We start from the raw sequence: 25,602 nt of genomic DNA on the forward strand, positions 1-25,602 counted from the left end.
GAAGTGTGGTCTAAAACTGCTTTTATGATTTGGAGCAGGATACAAGAAAATCAATGTGGCAACTTTTAAATTTCATTGTAGGTGAAGCTAAACTGTCTATATACATTATGTACTACTACTACTACTACTACTACTACTACTACTACTATTACTACTACTATATAAATCACCAGAAAGAAAAGGATAGAAGAAAAACTGTGTGCAGAAATAGTCCCTGTGTTCATCTGTCTTGTAAAAGCCAGAGTACTAATTGATTTTTGATTTTTTGTAGTCAGTGGTGTTACAATGATGTCATTTGTTCAGTGGTGGATGATGAAGTCATATTTAATGATATTTTTTGTATTGTAAACAGTCTGCTGCTCTGATTCTTTGAATGTTTCAGTGATCCTGTGAATCAGTGACATTTTATTGAAGTTGTTTCTAAAAGTCAAAAACTCTCTCTCTCTGTCTGTCTCTCTCCCTCTCTCTCTCTTAAATATTCAAATAAGCTTTATTGGCATGACATATCAGAAACCTACACTCACCGGCTACTTCATTAGGTATACTTGTGCCCTCTAATGCAAATCAATACAACAGCTCTGCCACAAATTTTACTTTTACGAAGCTTATACATATTCAGTTTTTGTTGACATTATCAGAAATGTGATAATTTCTACTTTATGTTTATTACTGAGGTCGTAGTGGGTGGTGGTGGTGGTATACTGGAGTGCGTTATGTTGAATGGTGTTTCTAATATTTTGTCCACTCCATTAACTTACATAAAGGGGGCAAAATATTAGTCACACTTTTCTTCTGACAATGTCAACAAAAACTGAAAATGTATAAGCTTCATAAAAGTAAAATTGATGTCAGAGCTTTTGTATTGGATTGCATTAGATTGCACAGGTGTTCCTAATAAAGTGGCCAATGATAAATTGCCAAAGTAGTACAGAAAATTATCAACACTGACAGATGATTAGCAATAAATATGCAATATCAACAATCATCTTAAATACAATATAATAAAAGGCATTAATTCGTAATCACTCAAACATTCAGTATAGAGCTCGTTTCTCTGAGTATGACAGTAGTTAACACATTAGTTAACACATTACACTCACTTTCCTAATTACTTTCTCAGCACACACCTGTGGCCACTTAATGAACATAAAACAATAACACTGCTGTTGTAATACTATAAAACTTGGACGATGGAATCTGAGGATTTCCTTTACAAATGTGTTGCGTTCTTTTTTCTCTAACTGTGTATTGCCAACTTTTTTTTTTTCCATGACAGATGGGTTTAACAGCTGAGATGCAGTAAAGCGCGGCCACTCCTGGTTTATAGCCGGCAGTATGAAATGAAGCAGCGGCCCATGTGACTTCTGACGTTTCAACAGAGTCCTGCTAAAAAGAATTTGAGGGAATGATCCTGCTGCTCACCAAGCGGATCCACGGTGGCTTCCTGACGTCCGCTTTAAGGAAGTCCGAAAAGTTAGCCTGCTTACTTACCGACTGACTTCTTTTTTTTTTTGTAATCCGGTAGACTTGACTCGTGATGTCTGACGAGCACACGGATAGACAAGAGGTAGGCTAATTCATTTATTCAAAAAGCCTCTGAATGCATTCCTTTGTGTGTGTGTGTGTGTGTGTGGTTTAACTTGTTGTGAAGCCAACTTTTTCCCCCCACACTGCTGTTCTCAGTTTATGGTTTTGGCTTGCTCGGTCCGTAGCGGCGCAAACTTTACCGAGACTTTGTCAAGTTTTCGTGCCTCCAGCTTCCTTCCTCTCCTATTGTGAAGGTTTATTTCAAAGTCTGCACTGCAGCCTTCACAGTACAGCCTTTAATTACCGGTTGCAAATTATTGTCTTGGACACACTTGAATCAATTAAAAGTAAGCTGTATAAGCTCATAATTGCGTAGCCTGTTAGCCAAAAGAGAAATAAGCGTGTAATTCCATATATTTCGAGGATGGGAGACGACACACATCAAAAGTACAAGTTAGTTTCTATAGAAATATTACAGTGACACCACAGGAGAGTATAAATAGCAATACCATAAACAGGGGCAACGTCACTTGAATGAGTGCCACAGACATAGGCTCCACCGGGGTGATACAGAGGCTGGTATTAATTAACTCAAATACATCCACATTCACGCTCTTGCACCTCTGTCTTATTATAATCCCCGTGCAATAACTGAATAATACATTTGCGGTGTGCCGTTATCACCAGTGAAATCTAACCCCCATTATTACCTGTTGCAGCCCACAGTATGAGTCTTTGCATTTATTGTCTCAAGCTGTCTGTCTCATAATTGATTTTTCTTGGCTCCTGAACGTCTCTTTGGGAGGTATAATATGAGAAAAGTGTCAGTAAACTAATCCAAGTTTTGATAATTAAGACAGTTGTTTATGTAATCCTAGGATATGTTGACAAAAATGCATTGACAATCAGTCTCACACACACACACACGGGAATACAAATGAAAACAAATTACATTTCAGTTACAGTGGAGGATTTTTCAGGTTTTATGGATGAGATTATTTGGGGTGCTTCATTTTAGACTATATTTTCCATTTCTTTTTATATTACCTAACCACACTCTTATTATAGTTTACATTTCTCCTATAAGTGAGCTCCTTCTGTTGCCTTAAGAGCTTGATGTCAAAATATAATTGCTGGTTTTGGTTGTACTGTGCTTTATGCCCTTCAGAAGGAACATAGAGTTTCCTAAGCCTTTGTGGGCGTTCTGCTGCCTCACAAGTACACTTATTTTAAAAATCTATTGACGTTAATGTAGCAGGCTTTTGCCAGAATATAGGGGTAGTTGACATTACCTCTCTCCGTCCTCCTCTACCACCACCCCCCCCCTCCTCTCTCTGTGACTCATGTGGGTGTTGGGCTGAAATAGTTTGGTGTAGTTTTACATTCCTTATATAGCCTCTGAGGAGTGAGGAGAGGCTAGGGCTTGCCTGTGTCACAGACAGTGTCGGGGGGGGGGGGGGGGGGGAGAATAGGGTTTGCCAACAGAGAGGGAATCTGCTTGTCCTAGCTTTCTGACTCCCTAGATTTCTCTCAGGTTTGGGCTACCGGCCGGCCCTTCAGGACAAGGTAGGTGTGCGTGGTGGCATCTCGGGTAACTAGCCGTGTTTCATGAGGAGCAATGATACCCTGGTAGTGTTGTTGAGGAGGAGGAGGAGGAGGAGCGAGAAGCTGGAGTAAGGGTGCAGGTACAGTCAGTGGTATGGCTGTAACTCTCTTAGCAAGTGACACAGCCCCTACATCTCAAGTTGCTTTTGGTTCTTAAAATTGCCTAGTTATGTAGTGCCATGCCATCCGATGTCAATAAAAAGGTGAAGGTGAAGTTGTTTATTTGATGCTTTTTTTTTATTGTACAGATGATGTAAAATATTCTAAAATGTCAAAGCAGGTTTGTATGTAGTGGGGAAATCAGGCCAGTGTTTCATTATAATTTACATTAACAATGGAATTATGACATTATTACAATGAGTTGCCAATACTGATAACTGTTGAATGCCGCTGCTGCTCTTATCGTCTAGTAGACAGATGATGGCGATGTTTTCTGTGTTACTCATTTGCATGTTAGCGTATTTTGTTACACTCTGAATTGTGCCTCTTTATGAATGCTCACCTCAGCTTATGACGCAAGGGATAGCAACCTAATACTCTGTGTGTGGAATAATGCAGTAATGTCATATCCCAGCAGATGTATCTTCTAGTATGTTTTGTAAACATCCTAATTAAAATAGTCCAGTTGATGATTTCTACCAAAAGATGTGTTTAACTGATTATTGTAATATGGCCATTCTTAAAAATGAAATTAGCTTAAGTTGACATTATATACTTTATAAGTGTGTGCGTGTGTGTGTGTGTGTGTGTGTGTGTGTGTGTGTGTGTGTTAGGGACAATTGTAGACAACCAGGAGTTAGGCTGCATGGTTGAAGCAGAAGAGGATGTGTAGCCTTGGAGACCTTTTCCTTTTCTAAGTAATAAAGACACTGTTTCCTCCTTTCTCTTTCTCAAGGCTATGAACGTATACTCTGTAACCCTTAGCGGCCCAGCGCCTTGGGGCTTCAGGCTGCAGGGTGGCAAGGACTTCAGCATGCCCCTCACCGTGTCAAGGGTAAGAAAACTGTTTGTTACTAAAGTCAGCTTTTTTTTTTTTTGTACTTCTCTGAATTTGTGATCATTGACGTCTGTAACACCTTGTAGATCATTCTGTCAGGTTGTTTTAATGTTTCCCCCCAAGCTTTTATATAAGAGCCACGGCTTATTTACAAGAGTCTGTTAGTGTTCGATACAAGCTTGGTCACCACATAATGACCCCACTTGAGCGTATGCATTTCATCTTTTCTAAAGATGCAGTCTGAAGACTGTGATGAAAAAGAAAATGGTTTTCAATAGGATTTTCATCCGACATCCAGTGGAATGCCATTGCATCAACAGTATTCACTGGTCACAAGGGCGGACTGTCATTTGTTTCAGAGTGCTTCGTACTAAGAGGCCACTACCTCTTCATTGAATGAATTTTCAAATACTCTATAAACTGCTGTTGCTGTTGAAGAGAGCAGCAACCACTTTCCAGGCCTTATAAGTGCAGCACTGCTTTGCCTCACAAACACACACACACACACACACACACACACACACACACACACACAGACTTGCAACCACACAAACGCATGCGCACACACAAAATCATTCCAACATTGCTGCCAGCTATTGCGCACACAGATCTGGCACTCTATTACACACTCATTTTCCAATGGCATTGTTATATTGCTACCTTAGAGGCTGGAGGGATCTATAAATGAATTTATGAATTCATCAATTTTTGTCTAATATTTTAGTCCAGTTTTCTATATCGGAGATAACTGGGAGTTAATAGGCAATTTATATATATGGGTCAGTCTTCACAAGGTTATTCCACATAGTCGCAGTCATTTAAACACATGACTAAGCTTTGTTTAAGCTTTTTTGTTTCTTAGCAGTTTTCAAAAAAGTCACGTAGAGAAAACCATCAAATGATGCACTATTGTGTTGCTTCTGTAGTACAGCCCATAGAGTCTGCACTATGTTGTAAGTGGCATCACATTGGGGCGTGTATGTAGGGCTGATGTAATCCTGTGGTGAGGGCAGCAGTTACCACCAGCCTTGTCAGTACATGTCTTGTATCTGCTCTACTCTCTGGCAGTCAGAAACAGAATGTTCTCCTTGGACTCATGACAAGAAACATTTTCTTCCACCCATAAAAGACCAAACAGATGTATAAACCTTGTTTGACGAATTGCCACCCCCCCCCCACCACCAAAAAAACTGTGATATTTGGTGGGATATTGGTGTTTACTCAGTCTAGACAGGCAAAGCATACTGTAGGATGAATGTCAGTGGATGAGTCAGTAGTAGTTGTATTATCTTGACTAATCAGCCGGTGCAGGAGGCCAGTTTCTCTACAATCCAGGTACATTACGCATGCTGTTTTTTTCTTGTTTGTTTTTTTTTTTCCTCCCTTGCTGACAGAAATATGGTTTACATTTTCTGTAGTCCAAAGTCTCTCCCCACCAGCCTCTCTGCTTCTATACATTCATAAATTTCGTTAGACCCAAGTTAGTCTAAGCAGCTTGGTGTAAGATTGATAATGGCTCCCATTCTGGGAAAAACAAATAGCACCACTACTAAGACTGGAGCCTTAACGACTGGTCAGTGGCTAATATCTGTGTCTTGTTCTAGCAGTTCACCAGGCCTCAGGGTACAAGAGTTATAAAGATGTGACAGGTTTTCTCCCCTTGCTTCTCAGGCACTGTTGGCTCTCTCTCTCTCTCTCTCTATCTCTCCCTCTCTCGCAATTGTCATAAAATACTGGACAGTGAATCACACTCGCTGAGGATGGAAACAGCCCAACAAGGAGATGTAAACCTCAAAAGATATACAGTATCCCATAGTAACAGGAAGAAAAGTCAGGCCAATACTCTCTTGGCTTACATTGGATGAATTTAGTGGGTGGTCCTTCTTTAGTGACTTGTTGCTGATGAGATAAGTATCTCAACCCAGGCAGTCCTTTAAGAGATTACACAATGAAGAACATGTGGAGTGACGGGACAAAAGGCTCTGTAAAACGCTGAAAGGCAATGAGATTGCAAGTGACAACTGCTGACAGATCAATGCATTTAAGTGTTTTTTTTTTTGTAAAGAGTAATTGACAATTAGTGTTGTTTGTGACCGAGTTTGTTCAGAGTTTATGGTTATTTTGTTCATTTGAGTTTGGTCATATTGTTATAGATTTTGGCATCACTGTAAAAGGGTATTCTGATAGCCTTGTATTGATTTTGGAAAAGTGTGGTGCTGTGACTCTTTACTTTGTGCGTGTGAGAGCTGGAATATAGGTTTCCACGCTCTATGAATGCTCTTGTTTCCTTCCTCCTCTGTCTGCGAGCCTGGAAAGCTATGCTTTCTCAGCATTCCTGGGATTTTTCTCGTATCCACCCTGTCGCTGCCAACAGACAATCCTCTTGTCTCCTTTCTGTGTCTAATATGTCTTCCACACTCACTTTTCTCATCTGTATGATGGACTCCCCCCAGTCTCAAAGGAATACTTTCCCAGTGAGATCAGAGGAAGAGAGACCATGCCAAGACAAACTGTTAAGTCACTCTGAGAGGAAAAATAACATTTTGACCATAACTTTAATATACACCCATTTAATGGCAGGAACAAAAGAGCACGTAACCTTTATTTTACTCTTGTTAATATGAAAATCCCCTTTACTTTTACTTATTGGGAAATAGCTGAGTTTTAGTAACTTTAGCTTTCTTCGTCTCATTTTAGTCCACGTATAAATACAAACCTAATGACTCCCCACTATCCCATTAAGGAAAAGAAAAGAAAACCTTTCTTTGCTTAAAGGATCAGTGTGTAGTATTTAATGGCATTTAGAGGAATGGACTTGGCAGAAATGGAATATAATATTCATAAGTATGTGTCAATTGGTGTATAATCACCTGAAAATAAGAATCGTTACCTTAGAATGAGCCGTTTATATCTACATAGGGAGGGGGTCCTCTTCCACGGAGCCTGCCATGTTGCACCGCCATGTTTCTACAGTAGCCCAGAACGGACAAACCAAACACTGGCTCTAGAGAGGGCATTTGAGTTTTTTGTGAGTTTTGCGGCCACCGTAGGTGCTTGGAAGGGGAGGTGTATTCATTTGGTTGCAATCTGCAACCTCACTGTGCCACTAAATGTGACACACTGGTCCTTTAACTGAAAGGTCATTACACCCCTTTCAAACCGACAGTGATATTGGTCACAGCCATATGTCAGTAGACTTTGGGTTGAACATGGGTTGGATTTTGTTTGGCACTGGTAAAATGACATTTCTACTAGGATTAGGAATTTAACATTATTGGCATTAAAAGGGGTACTGATCTGACAGACAGATTAGAAAGAAGAAAATTGAGAAATTGAAGCAGCAGTGAGATATCCTGACTTTTAGTCTAATTTGGGTCAAGCTCCAAAAACACTGGACCCTACATTTCCCATAAATGCCACTCAGTAGCATCTTTGGTTACACCTTCCCTGCCTGTAAATGCCAACGCCTGTTAAACTCCACATTTCTAGTTTGTAATGCATGTGAATAGGGATGCAACTAATGATTATTATCTTGATTTGATTAGTTGTTTTTGTCTATATAATGCCAGAATGCTTTAGATGAAATCTTAAATGCCTTGTTTTGTCCCAACCAACAGTCCACAACCCAAATCAGAAAATATACATATCTAAGAAGCTGGAACCAGAGATTCTTAGCATTTTCTTTTTCTCAAAATATGACTCAAAACGATGAATCAATTATTAAAATAGGTGCAGATTAATTTTCTGTCAATCAACTAATTGATTAATCAACTAATTTTTGCATCTCTACATGTGTCCCAGCTACTTGACCACACCAGAACAACTGAAACTTAACTTTATATGTTACTCATGTTACTCGTGATTTTGTGTAATTCAGTGGTCTTGCAGTAATGTTTATAAAACTATGTTGTTGACTTGAGTCTCTGTGAACTCTAAAGGCTTTACCTCTGACAGCCGTCTCATATGAACGGGTCAAACATGGGTTAAACGCACATCCATTAGGCCCCCGTCATACGAGCCCTGAAAATCTTTAGGCAACCAGTTGAGTTGTTGTGAGTTTGATCCTCTTTTTTTTACCCTTTTGTAACCAACCTTTGTCCAACTTTCTTTCTAAAATTTCCCAAGACTTTCTGTGACATTGAGAGGACGTATGTCTGGTAAAGTAACATTGTATCTCTCTCTCTCCACATATCTGCCCTAACATCCTGTTTCAACAGGAAAAGCATAAAATTTAGGAAGCAAGATGTTGTTTCATTGCTGTTACAATTCAGTCAAAGTCTGGGGCAACGGCATAACTCCTCTGAGGAGTTTCTCTGTGTATTTGCCCCAGATCTCGTGTCATTGCAATTCCATAAACATTATGATACTATAACGTCAAGCCTCCTATGCACCATCTGGTTTGGATTGACAAACACATGCCACACCACTGAAATCAAATGTTGGGAGGAAATTACAGATGATGTCATGTCAATAAGTGGGCAGGGAGATTTGTGAATGTCCCGGGCACAGCTGTATGTATCATTGAGTCTTATATTCCTGTTTTCTCTGCGTGTGTCTCTGTCTGACTTTTGGACCATCTGTTGCTTGATTACTAGTATACTCTTAAACACTCTCTCCCTCTCTCACACACACACATACTGTAGGAAAAGAGGCCTTGTTAGAGGGGTGAATAAATAATTCAGTACTTACTGATGGATTGCCCGCAGGGGGCATTTCTTCTGTGGCTAGTTGGGTGTGAATGTCTTATGTTGTGATCAGTGCAGCAGTGTTTTAAGGTGAGTTAATGCTAGGTGTTCCACTGCAGTCATTACAGGGAGACCACATACTTCCAGGTTTGGTTTTCCATTTCTCAGAGGGATATTTATGGCTTTGCATCAGCTGTGCTGTGTGAGTGATGTAAGGACAAACTGTCTCTCGGGCCCCCAAATAGCCGTGGAAAGAATAAAAGTGAGCTGGTGCAGAGTTACACAGCCAGTATATCTACAGCTGTAGATAAACTCCAATGCATTATTAGTTTAACCAAAAACAAGAGTAGCCAGTCCAAAGCGAGTATTGGGCCCTGGCTCTCTTGTAGGATCAGTCAAGAGAAACACTTGAAATATGAATTCAAGACGTTGCATTTTGAAAGGTTCACCAAGGCTTTGAAATTTGATATCATACCAAAACAGCTCTGCTGCTGTGCACTGCCAAAAAGCCTTGAAACATGCTACTAACAGCCTCACCCTGCAATTTTGAATAGCTTCAGGTTCACTGATGTCATGCCATTAGTTTGAGATGAGCTCCAATCATATTTGCTCAAAATAATTCATGATATCATCAGTTTGTTTGTAACATGCCCCAGAGAAAAAAAGCCATGTCAAGAAGCCATCTTTATGGCGTTGCTGCTACATGTTGGATCATACACCATCATATTAGATCCCCGGTTGTTGTGTAGTGTGTTGCGTTCAGGAACATGTTTTCCAATGTCCTTCGCCGTATTGACAAACTGCTGGGGGGGTTTAGGGTTTCCGTCTGCCCCCTACCAACCAAAGGTCTGAGCACAGCAACTTTAACTGCCGCCTTCTCAAGTGAGGGAGCAGCTGCATTCTGAACCTGAGCCAAGAGCACAGGTGTCTGTGTCCATCAATAACTCAACACACACACGCACACACACATGCACGCACTCAAATGCACATACAGTGGGGGAAATAAGTATTCTACACATAAATGTTTTTTTCATTAAACATATTTACAGGGTAGCTATTCATATGAAATTAAGACCAGACATTGGTATTAACCAATAAGACAACACAGGTAAATTAATCATAAGATTCCCAATCAATAAAAAAAGTTATGTGCATAAAATTGGAATGACACAGGAAAAACGTATTGAACACATGGTAAGAAAAAGCACTGAACCAGGTGATTCCACTAATCCTAACCCTAATTCCACTAGTCCTCTTACCTGTGCTAATTAGAATCAGCTGGGTTAGTGCATGTGGCTATTAGTACTTTCACTCTTTTAAAAAGGGTTAGCCATCTGTGAATACATTTGTTACCAAGCTGTCACACAAGAATCATCTCATGAAGGGTAGAGGCAAAGAGCTCTCCCAAGACTTTGGCAACAAGATTGTTGAGTAACAGTAATGGCACAGGTTACCAACTGATTTCTCAACTCCTAAATGTTCCCATAAGCACCATTGGGGCCATTACATTCAAGTGGAAGAAGCATCACTCCACCATCAACTGGACCATATTCAGGAGCTCCTTGCAAAATTGCTGACCAGGCAGTACAAAAATTAGTCACAGTTGCCCAAGATCCAAGGACCACTTGAAAAGAGCTCCAGAAAGACCTGGAAGAAGACAGTACAATTGTCACAGAGAAAACAATAGGCAATGCACTCCACCGCCGAGGTCTCCGTGCACAATCACCCCGTGATACCCTGTTACCAAAGGAAAGACATGTTGAAGCTCATCTGAAGTTTGCTACACAACAATTTGGAGAAGCCTGTAGATGACGGGAAGAATGTGGTGTGGTCAGACGAGATAAAAATTGAAATTTTTGGCAATAATACTACATGCCATGTTTGGAGGAGAAATGGCTCTGCATATGACCCTAAAAATACCATACTTAGAGGGAAGTTTGGAAGTGGAAGCATTATGGTCTCCACTTATGGTACCAGCAGAATCCAAACTGTTGAAGGGAAGATGAATGGAGCCATGTATTAGGATATTCTTCGGAAGAATCTGTTGCCATCCATCAGAACAATGAGGAAGGGTGGACCTTCCATCATGGCAACGATCCAAAACATACTGCAGAGGAGACTCTCAAATGGTCCCAGAGAAAGAAAATAAAGGTGTTGGAATTGCCCAGTCAATCACCTGACTTGAACCCAGTAGAATATTTGTGGAAGTTACTGAAGATAAAGACTCACCAGTGGGCCCCCCGGATTCTTCAACCTTTGAAGACTGTCTGCTTAGAAGAACGGGCCAAAATCCCCCCTGGACACTGAGAGATTAGTTTCTTCGCACAAGAAGCATCTTGAAGCTATCATTGCAAACAAAAGCTTCTCCACCAAGTATTTAATACATTAGGTTAGCGTGTTCAATACTTTTTCCCTGTGTCATTCCAATTTAATTCAATGCACATAACTTTTTTTCATTGGTTGTAATGTTATGATTTCTGTAGCTGTGTTGTCTTATTGAATTAATACCAATGTCTGGTCTTAATTGCATGTGAATAGCTGCACTGGAAATATTTACTGAAAAAAATGTTGACGTGTTTGAGTACTTATTTCCCCTACTGTATAATTTACAGGTTTTATAACGTCATTTATTCTTTTTTCTTTTTATCTTACCTTACATTTAGAGGTGGGCAATGTAGTTAAACTATTCTATGGTTGTATATTTCATTCTATAGTACATGCAGATGGGTGACAAATTAAAGGAAAAAACCAACATAAAGTGACTTAGTGAAATGTTGGGCCACTATGAGCTGTCAGAACTGATTCAATGCTCCCTGTCACAGCTTCTTTAAGTATGTGGAACTCTACTGGACGGATGAAAACCTTTCTTCCAAAAGACATTCTCTCATTTGTTGTCTGTATGATGTCTTTATGTTGGTGATGGAGAGTGCTAAAGCAAAATCTCCTTTTTCATCAAACCATTCAGTGACCTCTTGCACCCTGTATAGAAGTATCTGCATTTTGTTATTTTGTTATTAATTTATTTTATCAACAGTAGAATTACTTTGGCTCTGTCCATAGTCCCAATGTCCCTCCCTGCCTCGGATTAGCTTCCGCTAGCTTTCATTGCAAATGTAATTCTCATAAAGAGCGTCTTTTACGACTCTCTCTGTAGAGATGACACAATACCCGGGGGTTTTGGTTCATATTCTCAGCTACATGAGATACTCATGTAGCTGAGATCACTACTGGCGAGTAACAGTTAAAAGCGTTTTCATTTTAACAAAGATTAAAGAGTGATTAATTTGTTAGCATTTAACCACTACAGCCTCCTTGAGGCTTTTACTGTGCTTCTGTGGCCAAGACTCATGGGCTATGTTGTCGTTGATCGCTAACAAAATAATTTGTTTTATTTTGGGAAAATGACGAGGTGCTCAAGATTTTTTACAAGGCAGTTTAGTAATAAAAAGGGTGGGGGTCTCTGTAGTGAACTCCAGTGGCAGTATGACAGGTTGTGCCCCTTTTCAGAATATGTCAAGTCAAGTCAAGTGTCAATGTCATAGTTGTTTTTTTGTTCACCAGTGTATGCTGTTTAAACTCTTTGAAGTTCTTCCTTAACTTGAGAAATTATTTCTTTTTTAACCCCTCTAATTGCTTCCAGTGAGTGCAAATCAAAGGCAATTAAAGTGATGTTTGAACTTGGCTGTAAAATAAGTGTAGCTTGGATTGCCTCTGAGGAATGCATTTCTTCCTATTTTTAGCTTTGCCATGTTTTGATTCAAGGCAGGCTTTAACTTCGTTATCTTTGCGGGGTGCAGCATAGTTTTTCAGCCTGAGCTGTCATCAGTTCAGAGCATATTACCTCCCCGCTCGCACAAGTGTTTATGTTTAATGTGCAGAATCAAAGCGGCATGTGTGATAGCTTAGCTGAACATGGCAGAAAACTATTGATTGAACTGCTGAGTCCTCGGAGCTTTTGATGAGCTAACATTTGCAGGGATCCATGACATCAGAGAGTAATCCTAATAGGTTTTTTTGCCAGAAAACCTGGCACTCGCTCACTTATCTGATGCTGAACACTTTGTACTCCAGCTATCTGAGAATTTGACACAAGTCTCATGTTTCATTAAGCCGCATGGGCAAGCTGACTAAGCTCTTACTAAACACGATTTGGCATCTCCACTCTGTGTATTAGTGGTATTAGAGGACAAGGCAGATGTTGTATGTGCACACTCTACCTATAGACTGTCATGTTCTTCCTGTTTGTAACAAGACTCCAGACCATAGCTCTTACTCAACATGTCTGCAGTATGCATGACACCTCGAGAGGGTGATGTCATTCTTTTGTCAGTAATCTGGTCGGTGACTTACCTTTCCGAGTAAAAAAAGTAGAGGGGTTATTCCAGTAAATGATGTGACTATTTGTAACATATGGTGCCTGTCTGCAGGTTTTAAAGGGTTCCTTTCATCGTCTTGAGCCACATCTGTGGTAAATCATATGCTGATGACTGATGACATCATGATGACCTATAATGCCTATTCCTGATAGCATTGAGTGAAATATCTCAGCTGGCTTGTCAGACCCAGACACTCAGACTCCTCGCGTTGATTATTAAGTGTTATTAAAAGACATCACAGCAAACTCAACTGAACATGACTTTTTGTGTGTTTAGATTTGCTGCATTTTTTTGCTGTGAAGTGTCTCTTGTGGTGGATTAACTACTGATATGATTGAGATAAGAGCTGATAATTTAAACATATAATCTGCACTTTTCACTCTGGTTTCAAGTATGTAGTCTATTTGGTGAGAAATTACTTTTCAACTGGGATTTCAAAACAAATGTGAAATGGGGACAGAGCTTTAAAAATGTACATTTGTGTTCACTTTATACAATCCTTGAAAGAATCGAGTACAAGATAAAGTTAATATTGCAGAATTATTATACTCATAAGTGTCAGTGTAGCCAGTGAAATTAATATGGAAATGTGCACTTCTACACCACTGCTACGTCCCTCATGTGGCCATAGTCCATATGTTTGATCTTCTCTAGCTTCTCTGTGATTGCTGTCCTCTCCTGTGAAAACCTCTCACCTTTCCCCGTCTTGTCTCCTCCAGCTGACCCCGGGCGGGAAGGCAGCTCAGGCCGGTGTCGGGGTGGGAGACTGGGTAGTGTCCATCGGCGACACCAACGCAGAGGACATGACCCATGTGGAGGCACAAAACACGATCAGAGCAGCAACAGACTCCCTCACCCTCACCCTCAGCAAGTAAGTCATTTGGCAATGCCATGACCCAACAGAAGAGTCTGTGATCGCTCACTTTCCATTTTATCTCGGTCAAACACAGCGGCATTAATCACCACAAAACAATACCCACGTTCGTTCTTACTTGGGAGATGTGATACCATTATGTCCTTGAAATTTCTCCCATTATGATATAGTTGCAAAATACATTGGTATCATTAAAAATGATCTTTGCATGCATTCCATTATTTTATTTCCCCTAAGGCTCAAATCTGTTCTAGACTTAGACAAAGACTTAAATATTGTTTTAGTAGATACTGTAGTAGTAGTAAATACTGTGAAATAAGGAATTATTTCTGCCAAGAAGTCTGTTTTTGATCCTGTTGGCTTCTTGGCTATTTCAGTAGCTATCAGGATATCTCAATCTAACAGGAATTTAGCGAAAACTTAAGCAATGAACCAAAAACCTGATTAGGTGAATTTGGTGCGGATAGTGCTACCATATGGCCATTTGTAAAGCACTTTATGCTTTTGCTTATTACTCCTGAGCTGTGAGGCTGAGAAAAATCATTTTCCTTTTCCTGTTGTTTGTAAATAGGACACGCCCTTTTCCACCCACACAGATTCTCTGCCATTTTTGAAATATTTGCAATTGCATATTTTACGTGGTCTCAAAACGAAGTCATTAAATCAGGTTTTTTCTATTTATTTGTATGTTTTCTATTTATTCCATGCTGTTTTTCCTATACATGTATAAAGGCTAGCTGACATAAATTGCATATTGAACTGAATTCAGAAGACGTATTAAAATATGATGGGCATATACAGGTGGCATAACAGCAACATGATACAGTTCAATGGTTATAACTTTGTGGTTATAATGAGTCTGACCCAAAAGATTTGCACAATTAAACCTTTTCCAAAGCTGAAATATTCCCAGGATTTAGGTTTCACTACTTGTATTTTGATGCATAACATTATAATTTATAAAATGAACCCCCCTGAATGTTTTCTTGCTTAGTATTACAGTAATATTCTGCTCTTATCATCTTACTGAAGCAATAGCAGGAGCGAGTAGTCTGTACTCAGCAGTAGTTATGCAGCTGCAGTCAGGTGGATACACTGGCCTTTGTTCTGTTGAAATAAACAGAACAAAGAGGAGCCATGGGTACCTCACATTATGCCTCTGCTTTATAATAACATTAGAGAAGCTCTTTCTTCACATTAAAACAGTCGGGTTTTTTTTTTTCATTTTGTTTGAGTTATTTTAATTAATTCTAGATAACCCTCCTACAGGCAGCACTCGTACCTGTTCACATAACTCCTGCCAGAAATTCCTGATAAAGTATCTCTGTAGAGAACAAGCCAAAACGATTCATTTCCTGCCCCAAGAAAGACACAGTGTAACCATTCAAGAACATAAGGATTTGAGAAAATGAGAAGGTATTGACTTGTTAAGTAATAAAGATGAGCCTTGCTGCTGTCATGGGACTCATTTTGATTTGGTGGTACTCATAAGTATAGAGGTTGTGATCACAGCTACCTTTCACATCTAGTTCACTTTGTTGTTGCCTGCCAGGAGACTCAGCTGTTGAGTTCTGACAAATCTTCTTTGTTCACTTAGTTTGCTGAGAGTCAGAACAGCCGCAGGTCATTTATATTACTTTCCAGATGAAAGCAGAGCCAGAGCTTTAAATGAATAGTTTCACATTTAGAGATCCTAGTGGGTATTTGCTGCATATTGTTCAAAATATGCTTAACTACTCTGGTATTCATACCGCATAGTTTTGTCTGCTCAGATCTTTAGATCCACTGGGCACCCTGGTTCACTTTTCTCAACTGAAGGACTGTTGAACACAGCATATGAATGTGATATTGACATCAATAATGGGACTATATAGATTCTATTAATTAATGAAGTGAAGTAAAAGGGGGGAGGAAATGAACCAGATTTATTGATTTAGTTCGAAAAAAGTGAGGAAAAAAAGTGAGAAGAAAGGGGGGAAAAAAACAAGAGGAAGCGAGGGAAAGGTGGATGGAGGAGGAGCAGAGTAGAGAGTGTTATACTTGGCAGGATCAAAGGAAGATTTTTGGGGGGAAGAGTAAGATGCCAAAGCTCTGTAGACTGCAACCACTACTGTAATCTTGTGTGTAATATGTAGTTTAATGTTACTAAATATTGCAGCAGGTTATTATGCCCGGCGATGACAAGTGTTAGTGCCTCTGGTTGAGACATTATAAAAGATCAGCTTACTAACAAAGAGCTGCACTTTCAGTTTTCCTATGAAGCCAACAAGAGACGTAGCTGATGCTGCATGTGTTTTTTTTTTTTTTTTCCCTTCAGGAGGAGGTCACATACACTGCACTATGACCTACTAAATGCCTTACAAGGAGCGTGTGTGTGTGTGCAGAGAGAGCAATAAACTCATTTGGGTGTGAGCGGGAAAAGGGAAGAGACAGGGAGAGACTTGACGGCTTTGTGGTTAGGGCATAGGAACAAAGAAAAGTGGCGTCACGATCTCCGCAGACGAGTTGATGAGGGTTAATCGGGTGTTACACGTGAGCCAGATGACTTTGCAACAGCGTCTGTTCAGAAGTCAGACTCAGGGATTGGTTATTAATGATATCTTGTTTAGATGTAGATCCAGTTCTTTAAATGAACAGAGTTTGATCCTGGGAAACCCGGGATGAGATTATTTTATGAGGCTTGTCTGTTTGTTGTATCTGGCAGGTATTTAAATCCAAAACATTAGAATTAATTATATGCAGTTTATATTCACTGGTCTTTCTGCTACTTCACACATGTGTTAAGAACATACTGTGGTGAACAAACAAATGCTTTTGCACATTGGTGTGGAATTGAGAACAGCAAAAGTTCACTGTAGTCATTTCTGCTTCGGTCGATGTTTTATGACTTTGAGAGTTGTTTTTGTAAGTTTCTCCCTTGTAGAAGAAGATGTCATTAAACTCTTGAGTTCACGCGTGGAATTCTGTTTAAAACAGAAAATTAATGTCAGAAAATGTTGTGGATAAGTCTATTTCATGTTGGAAGTGATTTGTTTCTCCTTTATCTCACTGGGAGTGGTGTAATGTTTTGATGGACCTGTAATAAGCCAGCATGTTTATTTAACATCAGCCATACTTCTCCTGCACTCTGTGGTTTGCATCCTCTGTTTCTCATCTCCTTGTCAAGTCCGGCTATTGTAAACATTTCACATTCTTTCACTCTTTTTTTTTTTTTTATACCCATGACTCCCTCCCCATGAATCCTCAGTTACCTCTCCTCATCTCACCCTCTCCTATTGTTATTATAGTGTAAGACAAGCAAATATTGTTTTCCTGAAACACTTCCCTGAGAGGAGCTCTTGTCAGTTTTATTTATTCTTATCTTGGCTGCCGTCCACTGTTTCTTTTATGTCAAGAGAGGAGGACAGCTGCACGGTGATGAGATATGGTCTATTGTTTGGTTTAGTGCCTCATTTTGTTCAACACCAATGATCACTGCATGTCTTTTTTTTTTTTTTATGAGGAAGGTTTGAGGCTTTATCCAGAGCCATTTTTATAGGGTGAGAAATCAAATGGACAATAGATTTTTCAGCTTCAAAGAAAGAGAGAGAGTTCTTCATGTTATCATGTAACATCTGCAACATCTGTCTGATTGACCCGGAGGGTTGTGGTTGGAGCACGTCGGTCATCACAGTATTATGGGAGATTTTTTTTTTTGGATTTTTTTTGTGGTGAAATTTCAGATTTTTATCTAACATCGGTTTATAAGCCAAGCTTGCATCAGCTAAAATAATTGAGCCTTGAAATGAGCCAGGAAATGATCTCACAGTGTGCATATTCAGTTTCAACATAGGTCAAACTCGGTCCAAGCAAATTAACTTATTCCCTGGAACTCCGACTTAATCATCTCCACGTTTCTTTCATTTAAGTCCAGTTTTGAAATCCAGTACACTGCAGCCATCATACACTTAGCTTATATCCCTGAGTTAACTGTGACTCATCAAAATGTGGGTTAACAGTAAGACAGCCGGCGAGCTTAAGCACCACGAACATCACATTGATTTGTCTTCCCACAAGTGTGACACGCACAGACATGTCAGTATGCCTTCCCTTCTCTCTTCTCTCTCCTCTCGCTACTCTCACTGTATCTCCACAGCCCTGTTGTCATCCTGTCTTTAACGTCGCTCTATCAGCGGTCCAACAGGCAATGACATGAGCAGTTATTCATTTTTCATTGTCACAGGAAGCAGCGTCCATTGTTCTGTGTGCGTTTTATGGCCTGAAACAATGAGGCTGACTGCAGGGCTGGTTCATTCTCGCTTTCACCCTATTGTTGCTTTGTGCAGGCATGAAACATCGGTCAGGGGATGCTAGAGGTTTTATATTTAGTTATATATTAGGAGCCACCAGCTACGTAAAGCTGTGTGCCTCCGCCTTTAAAGATATTTTAATGAAGCGTCTCCTGCGGCGCAGCAGTTATGTGAATCCGGGGATTAGAGTTAAGAAGTGTACAGCTCTGTGGCATTTGCAGTATTTTTTTTTTTTTGGCTGCGTGGATGATGTGGAGAGTAGTGAGGTTCCTAAAATGTTTACAACGTATTACTATCACTCAACCATCTTGCTGATTTGCTTAATTGCTGATCCGGGTGCAACAGGGACTTGAGACGTCTTCACAGTGGCGTCCATGGGGCTTTATAACAAAAGAGGTTCAAACAAACAAGCTGTTTAACTTAATTATCTAAACCACATGTTTACATATGAAAACAAAGGCGAAGTTATTACACAGACTGTCTCTCGTTGGTGCTAAACATTGCAACATTATACTTGCCGGGTCATTTCATTTTATGATGCATTTGACAGTTATTTTAACGGATGTTTCTCTTCCGTTCTGACTTCTTTGAATGGTTTAGATTACCGGGTTAAACTAGACTTTATTTTGTCTTCATCTGAATGTAGAATATATGATACCAGTAAACCATCTTTTTCCAGTTTTGTTTCAGGAATGTTTTTGCAATATGAATTGTAATACTGCTTCTTTTTCAGCCTAAATAATATACTTATGCATAAATAATAAACAACTTATACGGTGTAAAACAATATTTTGGAGAGAAGTTCAACATCTGCCTCAAATACAACTTTTTACTTGACTGATCCATTTGTGATTTGGAAATGACAGAACTCAGTATTGTATATTAAATGTGCAAAGGCAGAGTTTATCGTAAACATGTTCTAATTACTGTCCCAATCTTCTTTCTTTTTTTTCCCCACAGAGCTTTCAAAGCAGGTGGAGACCACAAGGTAAGACTGTATTTGTCTCAAACATCAACCTCACCTCTGTATGAACACCTGGATGCTTTGGCATGGTCTGCCACTGGACTACAGTGACAATGATCGAATTAGAAACTTCCTTTTTAATCGTTGCTCACAATCGGCCTCAACAGTGTGATATGTCACTTTGTGTTTAAATTCATCTGATTCACCTGAGTCACCCGTCAAGCTCTCACAGAGTCCATGCGCTGTGCATTAGCAAAGCATCAGTGAGTCGCTAAATGAGTTGTGCGCTGGATGGAGTGTTGCGAATGTTGCATTTGGAATTTCCTATGGCTTATTTTGTGATGCCTTGCACAATCCCCGATACCCGAGTAATATTGATTACAGTACATTTAGTTTCACTGTCAAACCTCTTGAGAGCCACTCTCGCCACGCTGTAATCAGCGGGGCAAGTGGCGGCGGCGTCATGAACTGCTTTGTGCCACACACTGTTTTTCGTAAAGCAGATGGAACATAATACTTACACAAAGTTAATGTTCCATTTTAGTGGGTGTCCTTTCGCAGTGCATGAATAATGCAGCGAGGAATCTCATTAGTGAGATATGTCAGTCAAATATGACAGTTTCTCACTTTGAGCCTTTTTCGTTGTACCAGCAGTAGCAGATTACTTCGGCCAGTCCTTTGGACGACTGCCAACACAAATAAAATGGCTGTGTTCACACTTCTTAAGCAATGCTTCCATGTGCAAAGAAAAGCCTGCAGGCTTTGACAGAGCCGCTCCTCTACAGTAATGATTTGCTATGAGAAAATATCTGGCTGCACAGAGGGTGTCTCAACATAAAGCTCGGGATTGTGCAACAGCAGAAGGAACTTTTTTTTTTTTTTTTACTGTGTGTCAAAATTGTCTCAACTGCATGTTGTGCGCTGTGCTGCATTGTCTCCCTCTCTCACATCCACATAGGACTCACTCGCTGCAGCTTCTGTTCAGCCAAAGTACTCGTTTGCCCCCAGCACAACCATTAACAAGATGGCGAGGCCGTTTACGGCAGGTGGTGGTAGTGACAACTCAGGACCTGTCATTAAACCTGTGGCATACTCACCTAAACTTAACACTCCACGCACACAGGGCCGTGCCAGTATGCAGCAGCCACAGAATGGGTAGGTGGATGAATAAATATACAGTGTTTACTTTGGAACCACAATGTGACTGACATGGTTGAAATGGTATTTTTGGTATCTGATTATTCTCGTTCCGCACTAAAGACAAAAAAAAACTACAGTATGTGAAGAATTTATTCCCATCATCACTGCAAAATATTTCCAAAATTAGACATTGAAGTAATGTTACAGAAAAGATAAACATTGGAAGATTACTTGATTATTCTACTGTCTACCAACACATCTAACATATGATGACCTTTCTTTAAAGTGATGCTATTGCTGAACACTCTAGCAGTAATAATAAGCTGCCTGAACTTTGTGTCAGGATGGATTCTTGTCATAGAATGATTTTAGGGAAAAAAAGAGGATGTTGTTAAATGTTTTGTCAAAACAGACCCAAACCATCTTGTCTGCCTTTATCATATTTTGTCTGAGACAGATGAAAGCAAACACTTTGTTAGCATAGCAGGAGATCTTTAGCTGGCATGTGAAATTCAAACTGGCTTCCCTTGGCCTTCAAAGTTTATCTGAAGGGAAAAAAAAATGTTTTTACAGAGATCAGTGAAGGATGTGTCAATAATCGCTCACAGGTTTATGGCCCTGGTTAATTTTTCTCTCGTCACGTTTTTTTTGCCCACTGTAGTTTTTTTCTCCTCCTCTTATTTCCATCATCCTCTCTGTGTTTGTTTGTGAGAGAGACATACTCGCTTGACACAAAATGTTTAGATAAAGGTATCATTTCTTAAACAAACAGTCGACTGATTCACCATCTCAACAGATGGGTTGTTGATTCAGTGAGATTGTATCTTGCATCTGGACAGCAGCTGGACAGAAATGGCTGAATGGATTTTCACATCTATGAAAATCCTTCAGAAATTACTCTGCACCAAACTTTGGATTAAATAGTATTCCTCAGCTTTTTAGAAGCGGTGTAGTGTGTCGTCTTACTCGCTTTGTTTCTCTTTGTAAAACATCACTACATTAGTCTAAAGTCATACTTTCAGTGATTCATATAATTACATTTGTCTCTTTGCATTGTGCTTAATGTACTTTTGTGCTGATCTTATCAGAAATTTCCATTATTTTGGAATTTTACTTTTAAACGGATGCCATGATTCTGTCCACATTTACCACACTGCAGAAATTACAGGGACATACAGCTAGTTATTAGTGACATCACAGTTGTAATGATGGAAAATCTTGGTCATTTTTACTGTTTGACTATCTGTAGGAACAGAAAGTGAAATCATGTCTCTCCAGCTCAAAGAGAGCTCTTGTTTCTACCATGCTGTCCCTCTAGTTAAAATTTGATCTGGGAAAAGAGATCATGAGTCAACTTGATTGAATAGTTTTGGCCTCTAATATCCTTGTTCTAAATTAGTTTAAAAAATAGTAACTTTGGTTCAAAGCTGATTGTTTTGAAGAGGTTTTAAAGCTGTAATTATTTCTGCTGTGTATTAAACTGAAGTTAAACCTGCAGTGCAGGACTTTTACATATAAATGAACGTCTGCTACGTTCAAGCCCTTGACAAACAATTTCACACAATGCTGATAAAGCCTATCACCACCAGATAAATCTCTCTGTATTTCACAGTATACAGAGTTTTTAATCTGGTATCTGTGGCAACATTACTGCATTGGTGCACCAGTAGTGATGTGCTTTATGTCAACCAGCAATGATTGGTTTGAAGGGCGCCCATAGAGCATGCGCACCAGAGACTTCCGCCGGAAGTTAAAATAATTTAATCGTGTGGCTCTTCTAGACTTTCCAAATGTTATTGGACTGAATGGATCATATTCTGATAGTGAAAAGAGTCATTTCATGGGGGTCGTGATGCTCAAAATAATTTATCAGCCGTTTTACGGTAGCAACGGGGACCAGCTCACACACGTACTCATGGTACTGCCGTTAGAGCCGGGTAACTACTATTCACTCTCACTGCCAGAAGGGTTTTGTTTCATGTAGGTTTAACGTTCCCATGACCAAACTAACCCGTGCTGCTATAATTACATAAAATAAGTATTCTTCGGTTTTTATAACACCACTCAGTCTTCAGATTTTACAAGGACTCCAGGACAGGATCAAAATCTATTTGTAATGATCCTGAAAGTGGCAGCATGGCATTAAATAGTCTTCATGGATAGTCTAGTCTGGCTCCTGTAATTTGGGACATGGTGGTGGTCTGACTATAGCCGTCAGTGAGATGCGGTCTGCTGCTGTATTTAGCCTTACTCATAAATTCTGCTGAGTTCTCACACAGCTTTTACTGCCCCGGTGCTGGATTATTTAAGCAGCCGTACTTGCTCACTGTAGAGAGGCTTCACATGGATGTGAAGTTTCTCTGCAGATGGCTGAAATGCATTCCTCTGGCCATCTTTTGAAAAGAATGCAGCCTAATTATAACCGTTAGTCTAGTTTTGATAAAAATCATTTTTGGATGTCTGCAGACGGTAAACTCTTGAATGCAAACAGCATACGTGTAATGTGTCTAGACCTGTTGTATTGAAACAGGTTTTGTGTGTTGTTTGTACAGAGCTTACACTGACATCACGATGCGTCATGATTGTGACATTTCATTGTTGTTGACGGGGTATCGGAGCAGAACACAAGAAAAAATTGTCTAACTGCAGTGACACAGAAATTAAGGACTTTTTTTTTTTTTTCTTTTTTTTTTTTTTTTTTTGGCAAATGCCACAGCCATTTACATAACTCTGAAAAGAATTTGTGTAGATGGGTGAGAGGAACAGAATGGCAAAGGTTTTGTGCCAAATCTACTGAGTTGTTTCGGGTCAGGATCACAATAGGTAGATTTGACAGACAGACAATGCTGTCTTTCTCTCACAGAGCCTGTCGACAATAACAGCATGTCTCTTGTCACCTCGTGCATGTTTTTCTGCATCTTGATGAATTTCTGTGCACGACCTCTGTCATATATTGACGTTCTGTTCCTCATTTTCCCCAAATCTGAACTCTGACCCCCATTCTCTCTTATTTTCTCTTTTCCTCTTTTTCTTTTAACCCTGCAGATGGAAGCTCATGACAAGTTAGTATATTTCTTTTTTCATACACATTCCAGTAGAAAGTAATGATTGCTCGACTGCTTGTCTTTTTAAATCATCATTCACACTCATAAACAATAATTCCCATCTTTTGTTACAGTGGTTGCCAACCTTTTTGTGACCTCTTGAAAGAAAGCAGTGCGTGCTGCTGTGTAAAATTATGTTATGATAATATTTTGTCTAACTTTAAGATGCCTGATGTTGCAAAACTATCCAGCAATTCACAAGAAAAAAGGAAAAACATTAACAAACATTAGAGGAAAGTCTGGGGGGAAAAAAAATTAGAAGATTTTTTTTTTTCCTGCTTTCCTGTTAACCATCTCACAGTCCTCAGGTTGGGAACCACTGCTCTGTTAGAATCCATCTCACTATGTTCTAGTAATTTAGCAGTTATATTGATCCCTTTACTGCCCTATTATATTGGACATTTTAAGTAACGCAGGACAAAACTAGAAGTATCATTATGTCTAAAAGCTCTTTACTCATTAAAATCTCACACTAGTTATTGAGTTCCTGACTATCTATCTGTCTGTCCTCTGTTAACTTCTTACAATCTGTCTATATTTGATCTTTGGCCTATTCCACAGGGGTGAAGCTACTTACTATGATGATATTTACCATGCATCCAAGTAAGGGGCCTCTGCATGCAAGCTGCTTTGTCGGCTTAGTAGCTTAATGTGGCCAGGCTAGATGGATGATGAAGCAGAAGAGCTCATGCTGTCGGTTAAATTCAGAGATTGGTTTTATAGAACAGAGATGTCAGTTCATCAGTATCCATTCATCTGTCATCCTCTACTTGCTTTTTTTTTGATGGATGCATGCTGCTGTTGACCTGCAACTGTGTTGAAACGTTGTGATGTGCTTGAAATGGAAAGCATTTTTTTTTTTTTGTGCTGCTTCGTGAGTTGTTTATCAAAATAATATCTTTTGATATATAGTATAATTTTTCTACAAATAAGGGCAGATATTGTAGTTTAAAAGCTTTTCTGCCTTTGACTCTAATAACAGTTAAATATATTATCTCTAATGAGGTAATGTCCATTTAAGAGAGTTTATAGTGTGCCCAAGAGAAATCTTAGTAATGGGTATCCATTAGCTGGCTGTGATACTGAGCATTCCTCCTAAGTATTGCATGATCTGTTCAGGATGTCCTCTATTTTCAAGGTCACCTGATTAGCTGGGTTGGTGTGAGTGGGTAGTCCCTAGATGGGATTGTGTTAACCGCGCCTGCCGTGTGCTGCTGCTGGGTGTGTGTGCAGGCACGGCCTCCGGGTGGAGAACCTGCCCTGTTTTATCCCCAACGACCGCAGCAAGAAGAGGCTGATCCAAGACACCGAGGACTGGCAGCCCCGCACCGGCACCACCCAGTCCCGCTCCTTCCGTATCCTGGCCCAGCTCACAGGCACCGACTTCAGTAAGTCGGGGACGAGGCCCTGCACACTCAAGAGGGAGACAACAGAGAGCAATGGGGGTGGGGGTGGGGGTGGGGGTGGGGGGGGAGTGACGAGGCGTAGGTGCAGACCTGTGACTGAACAGTAGATTTGATGTGATCTGATCATAGTGACTATCAGTGAAAGCGACAGCAGAGTGAGTGACACAGGAAAGGTGGATAACAAGGGTGTCCATTTTTCAGCTGCGGAGAGGGGCCTTGACTGTCAGGCGGCTTCACTGACAGCAAAGGATTTTATTCATGACTGTAACCAGTCTGACAAATGGGCTGCACATTTAAATGTTGATCATCACAGCAGAGGCTGTGCGGCAAACTCAATATTTGTGGTAGTATGTGATCAGCTTTTTGATGATTTGTCTGTTAGAGGCTGACAGTCGGTGTGTGTCAGCTTCATCATGTAAATCTGTGAGGCATTCTGATGTGTGTGTGTGTGTGTGTGTGTGTGTGTGTCTCTCCTGGATCTCTCAGTGCAGGACCCAGATGATGAAACCATGAAGAGGTCCAGGTAAAGACTGAGTGTGGTTGATTTGAACAGCCTGCAAGTGACATAGTGTTTGCGTACTCATGTGTGGAAGCTTCAGTTTGGCAATTAGTTAAAACAAAATAATGTAACTTAG

The 25,602-nt window shown here is 40.0% G+C and overlaps 1 protein-coding gene across 4 annotated transcripts in view; it reads left to right on the forward strand.

Annotated features, from left to right (window-relative positions):
- Positions 1 to 25,602, forward strand: part of pdlim7 (PDZ and LIM domain 7) — a 37,391-nt gene that overhangs the window by 1,832 nt on the left and 9,957 nt on the right. The window contains exons 2-6 of one of the 4 annotated variants that reach the window (XM_044363552.1): positions 1,277 to 1,567; positions 4,028 to 4,126; positions 13,910 to 14,061; positions 19,314 to 19,341; positions 20,276 to 20,472. In XM_044363552.1, the coding sequence (XP_044219487.1) occupies positions 1,538 to 1,567; positions 4,028 to 4,126; positions 13,910 to 14,061; positions 19,314 to 19,341; positions 20,276 to 20,472 (506 nt within the window). In that variant the 5' untranslated portion in view covers positions 1,277 to 1,537. The other 3 variants (XM_044363554.1, XM_044363555.1, XM_044363553.1) reach the window with 3 other exon arrangements.

This window comes from Thunnus albacares, chromosome 10, assembly GCF_914725855.1.
Source record: "Thunnus albacares chromosome 10, fThuAlb1.1, whole genome shotgun sequence".
In the NCBI taxonomy this organism is placed as follows: domain Eukaryota; kingdom Metazoa; phylum Chordata; class Actinopteri; order Scombriformes; family Scombridae; genus Thunnus; species Thunnus albacares.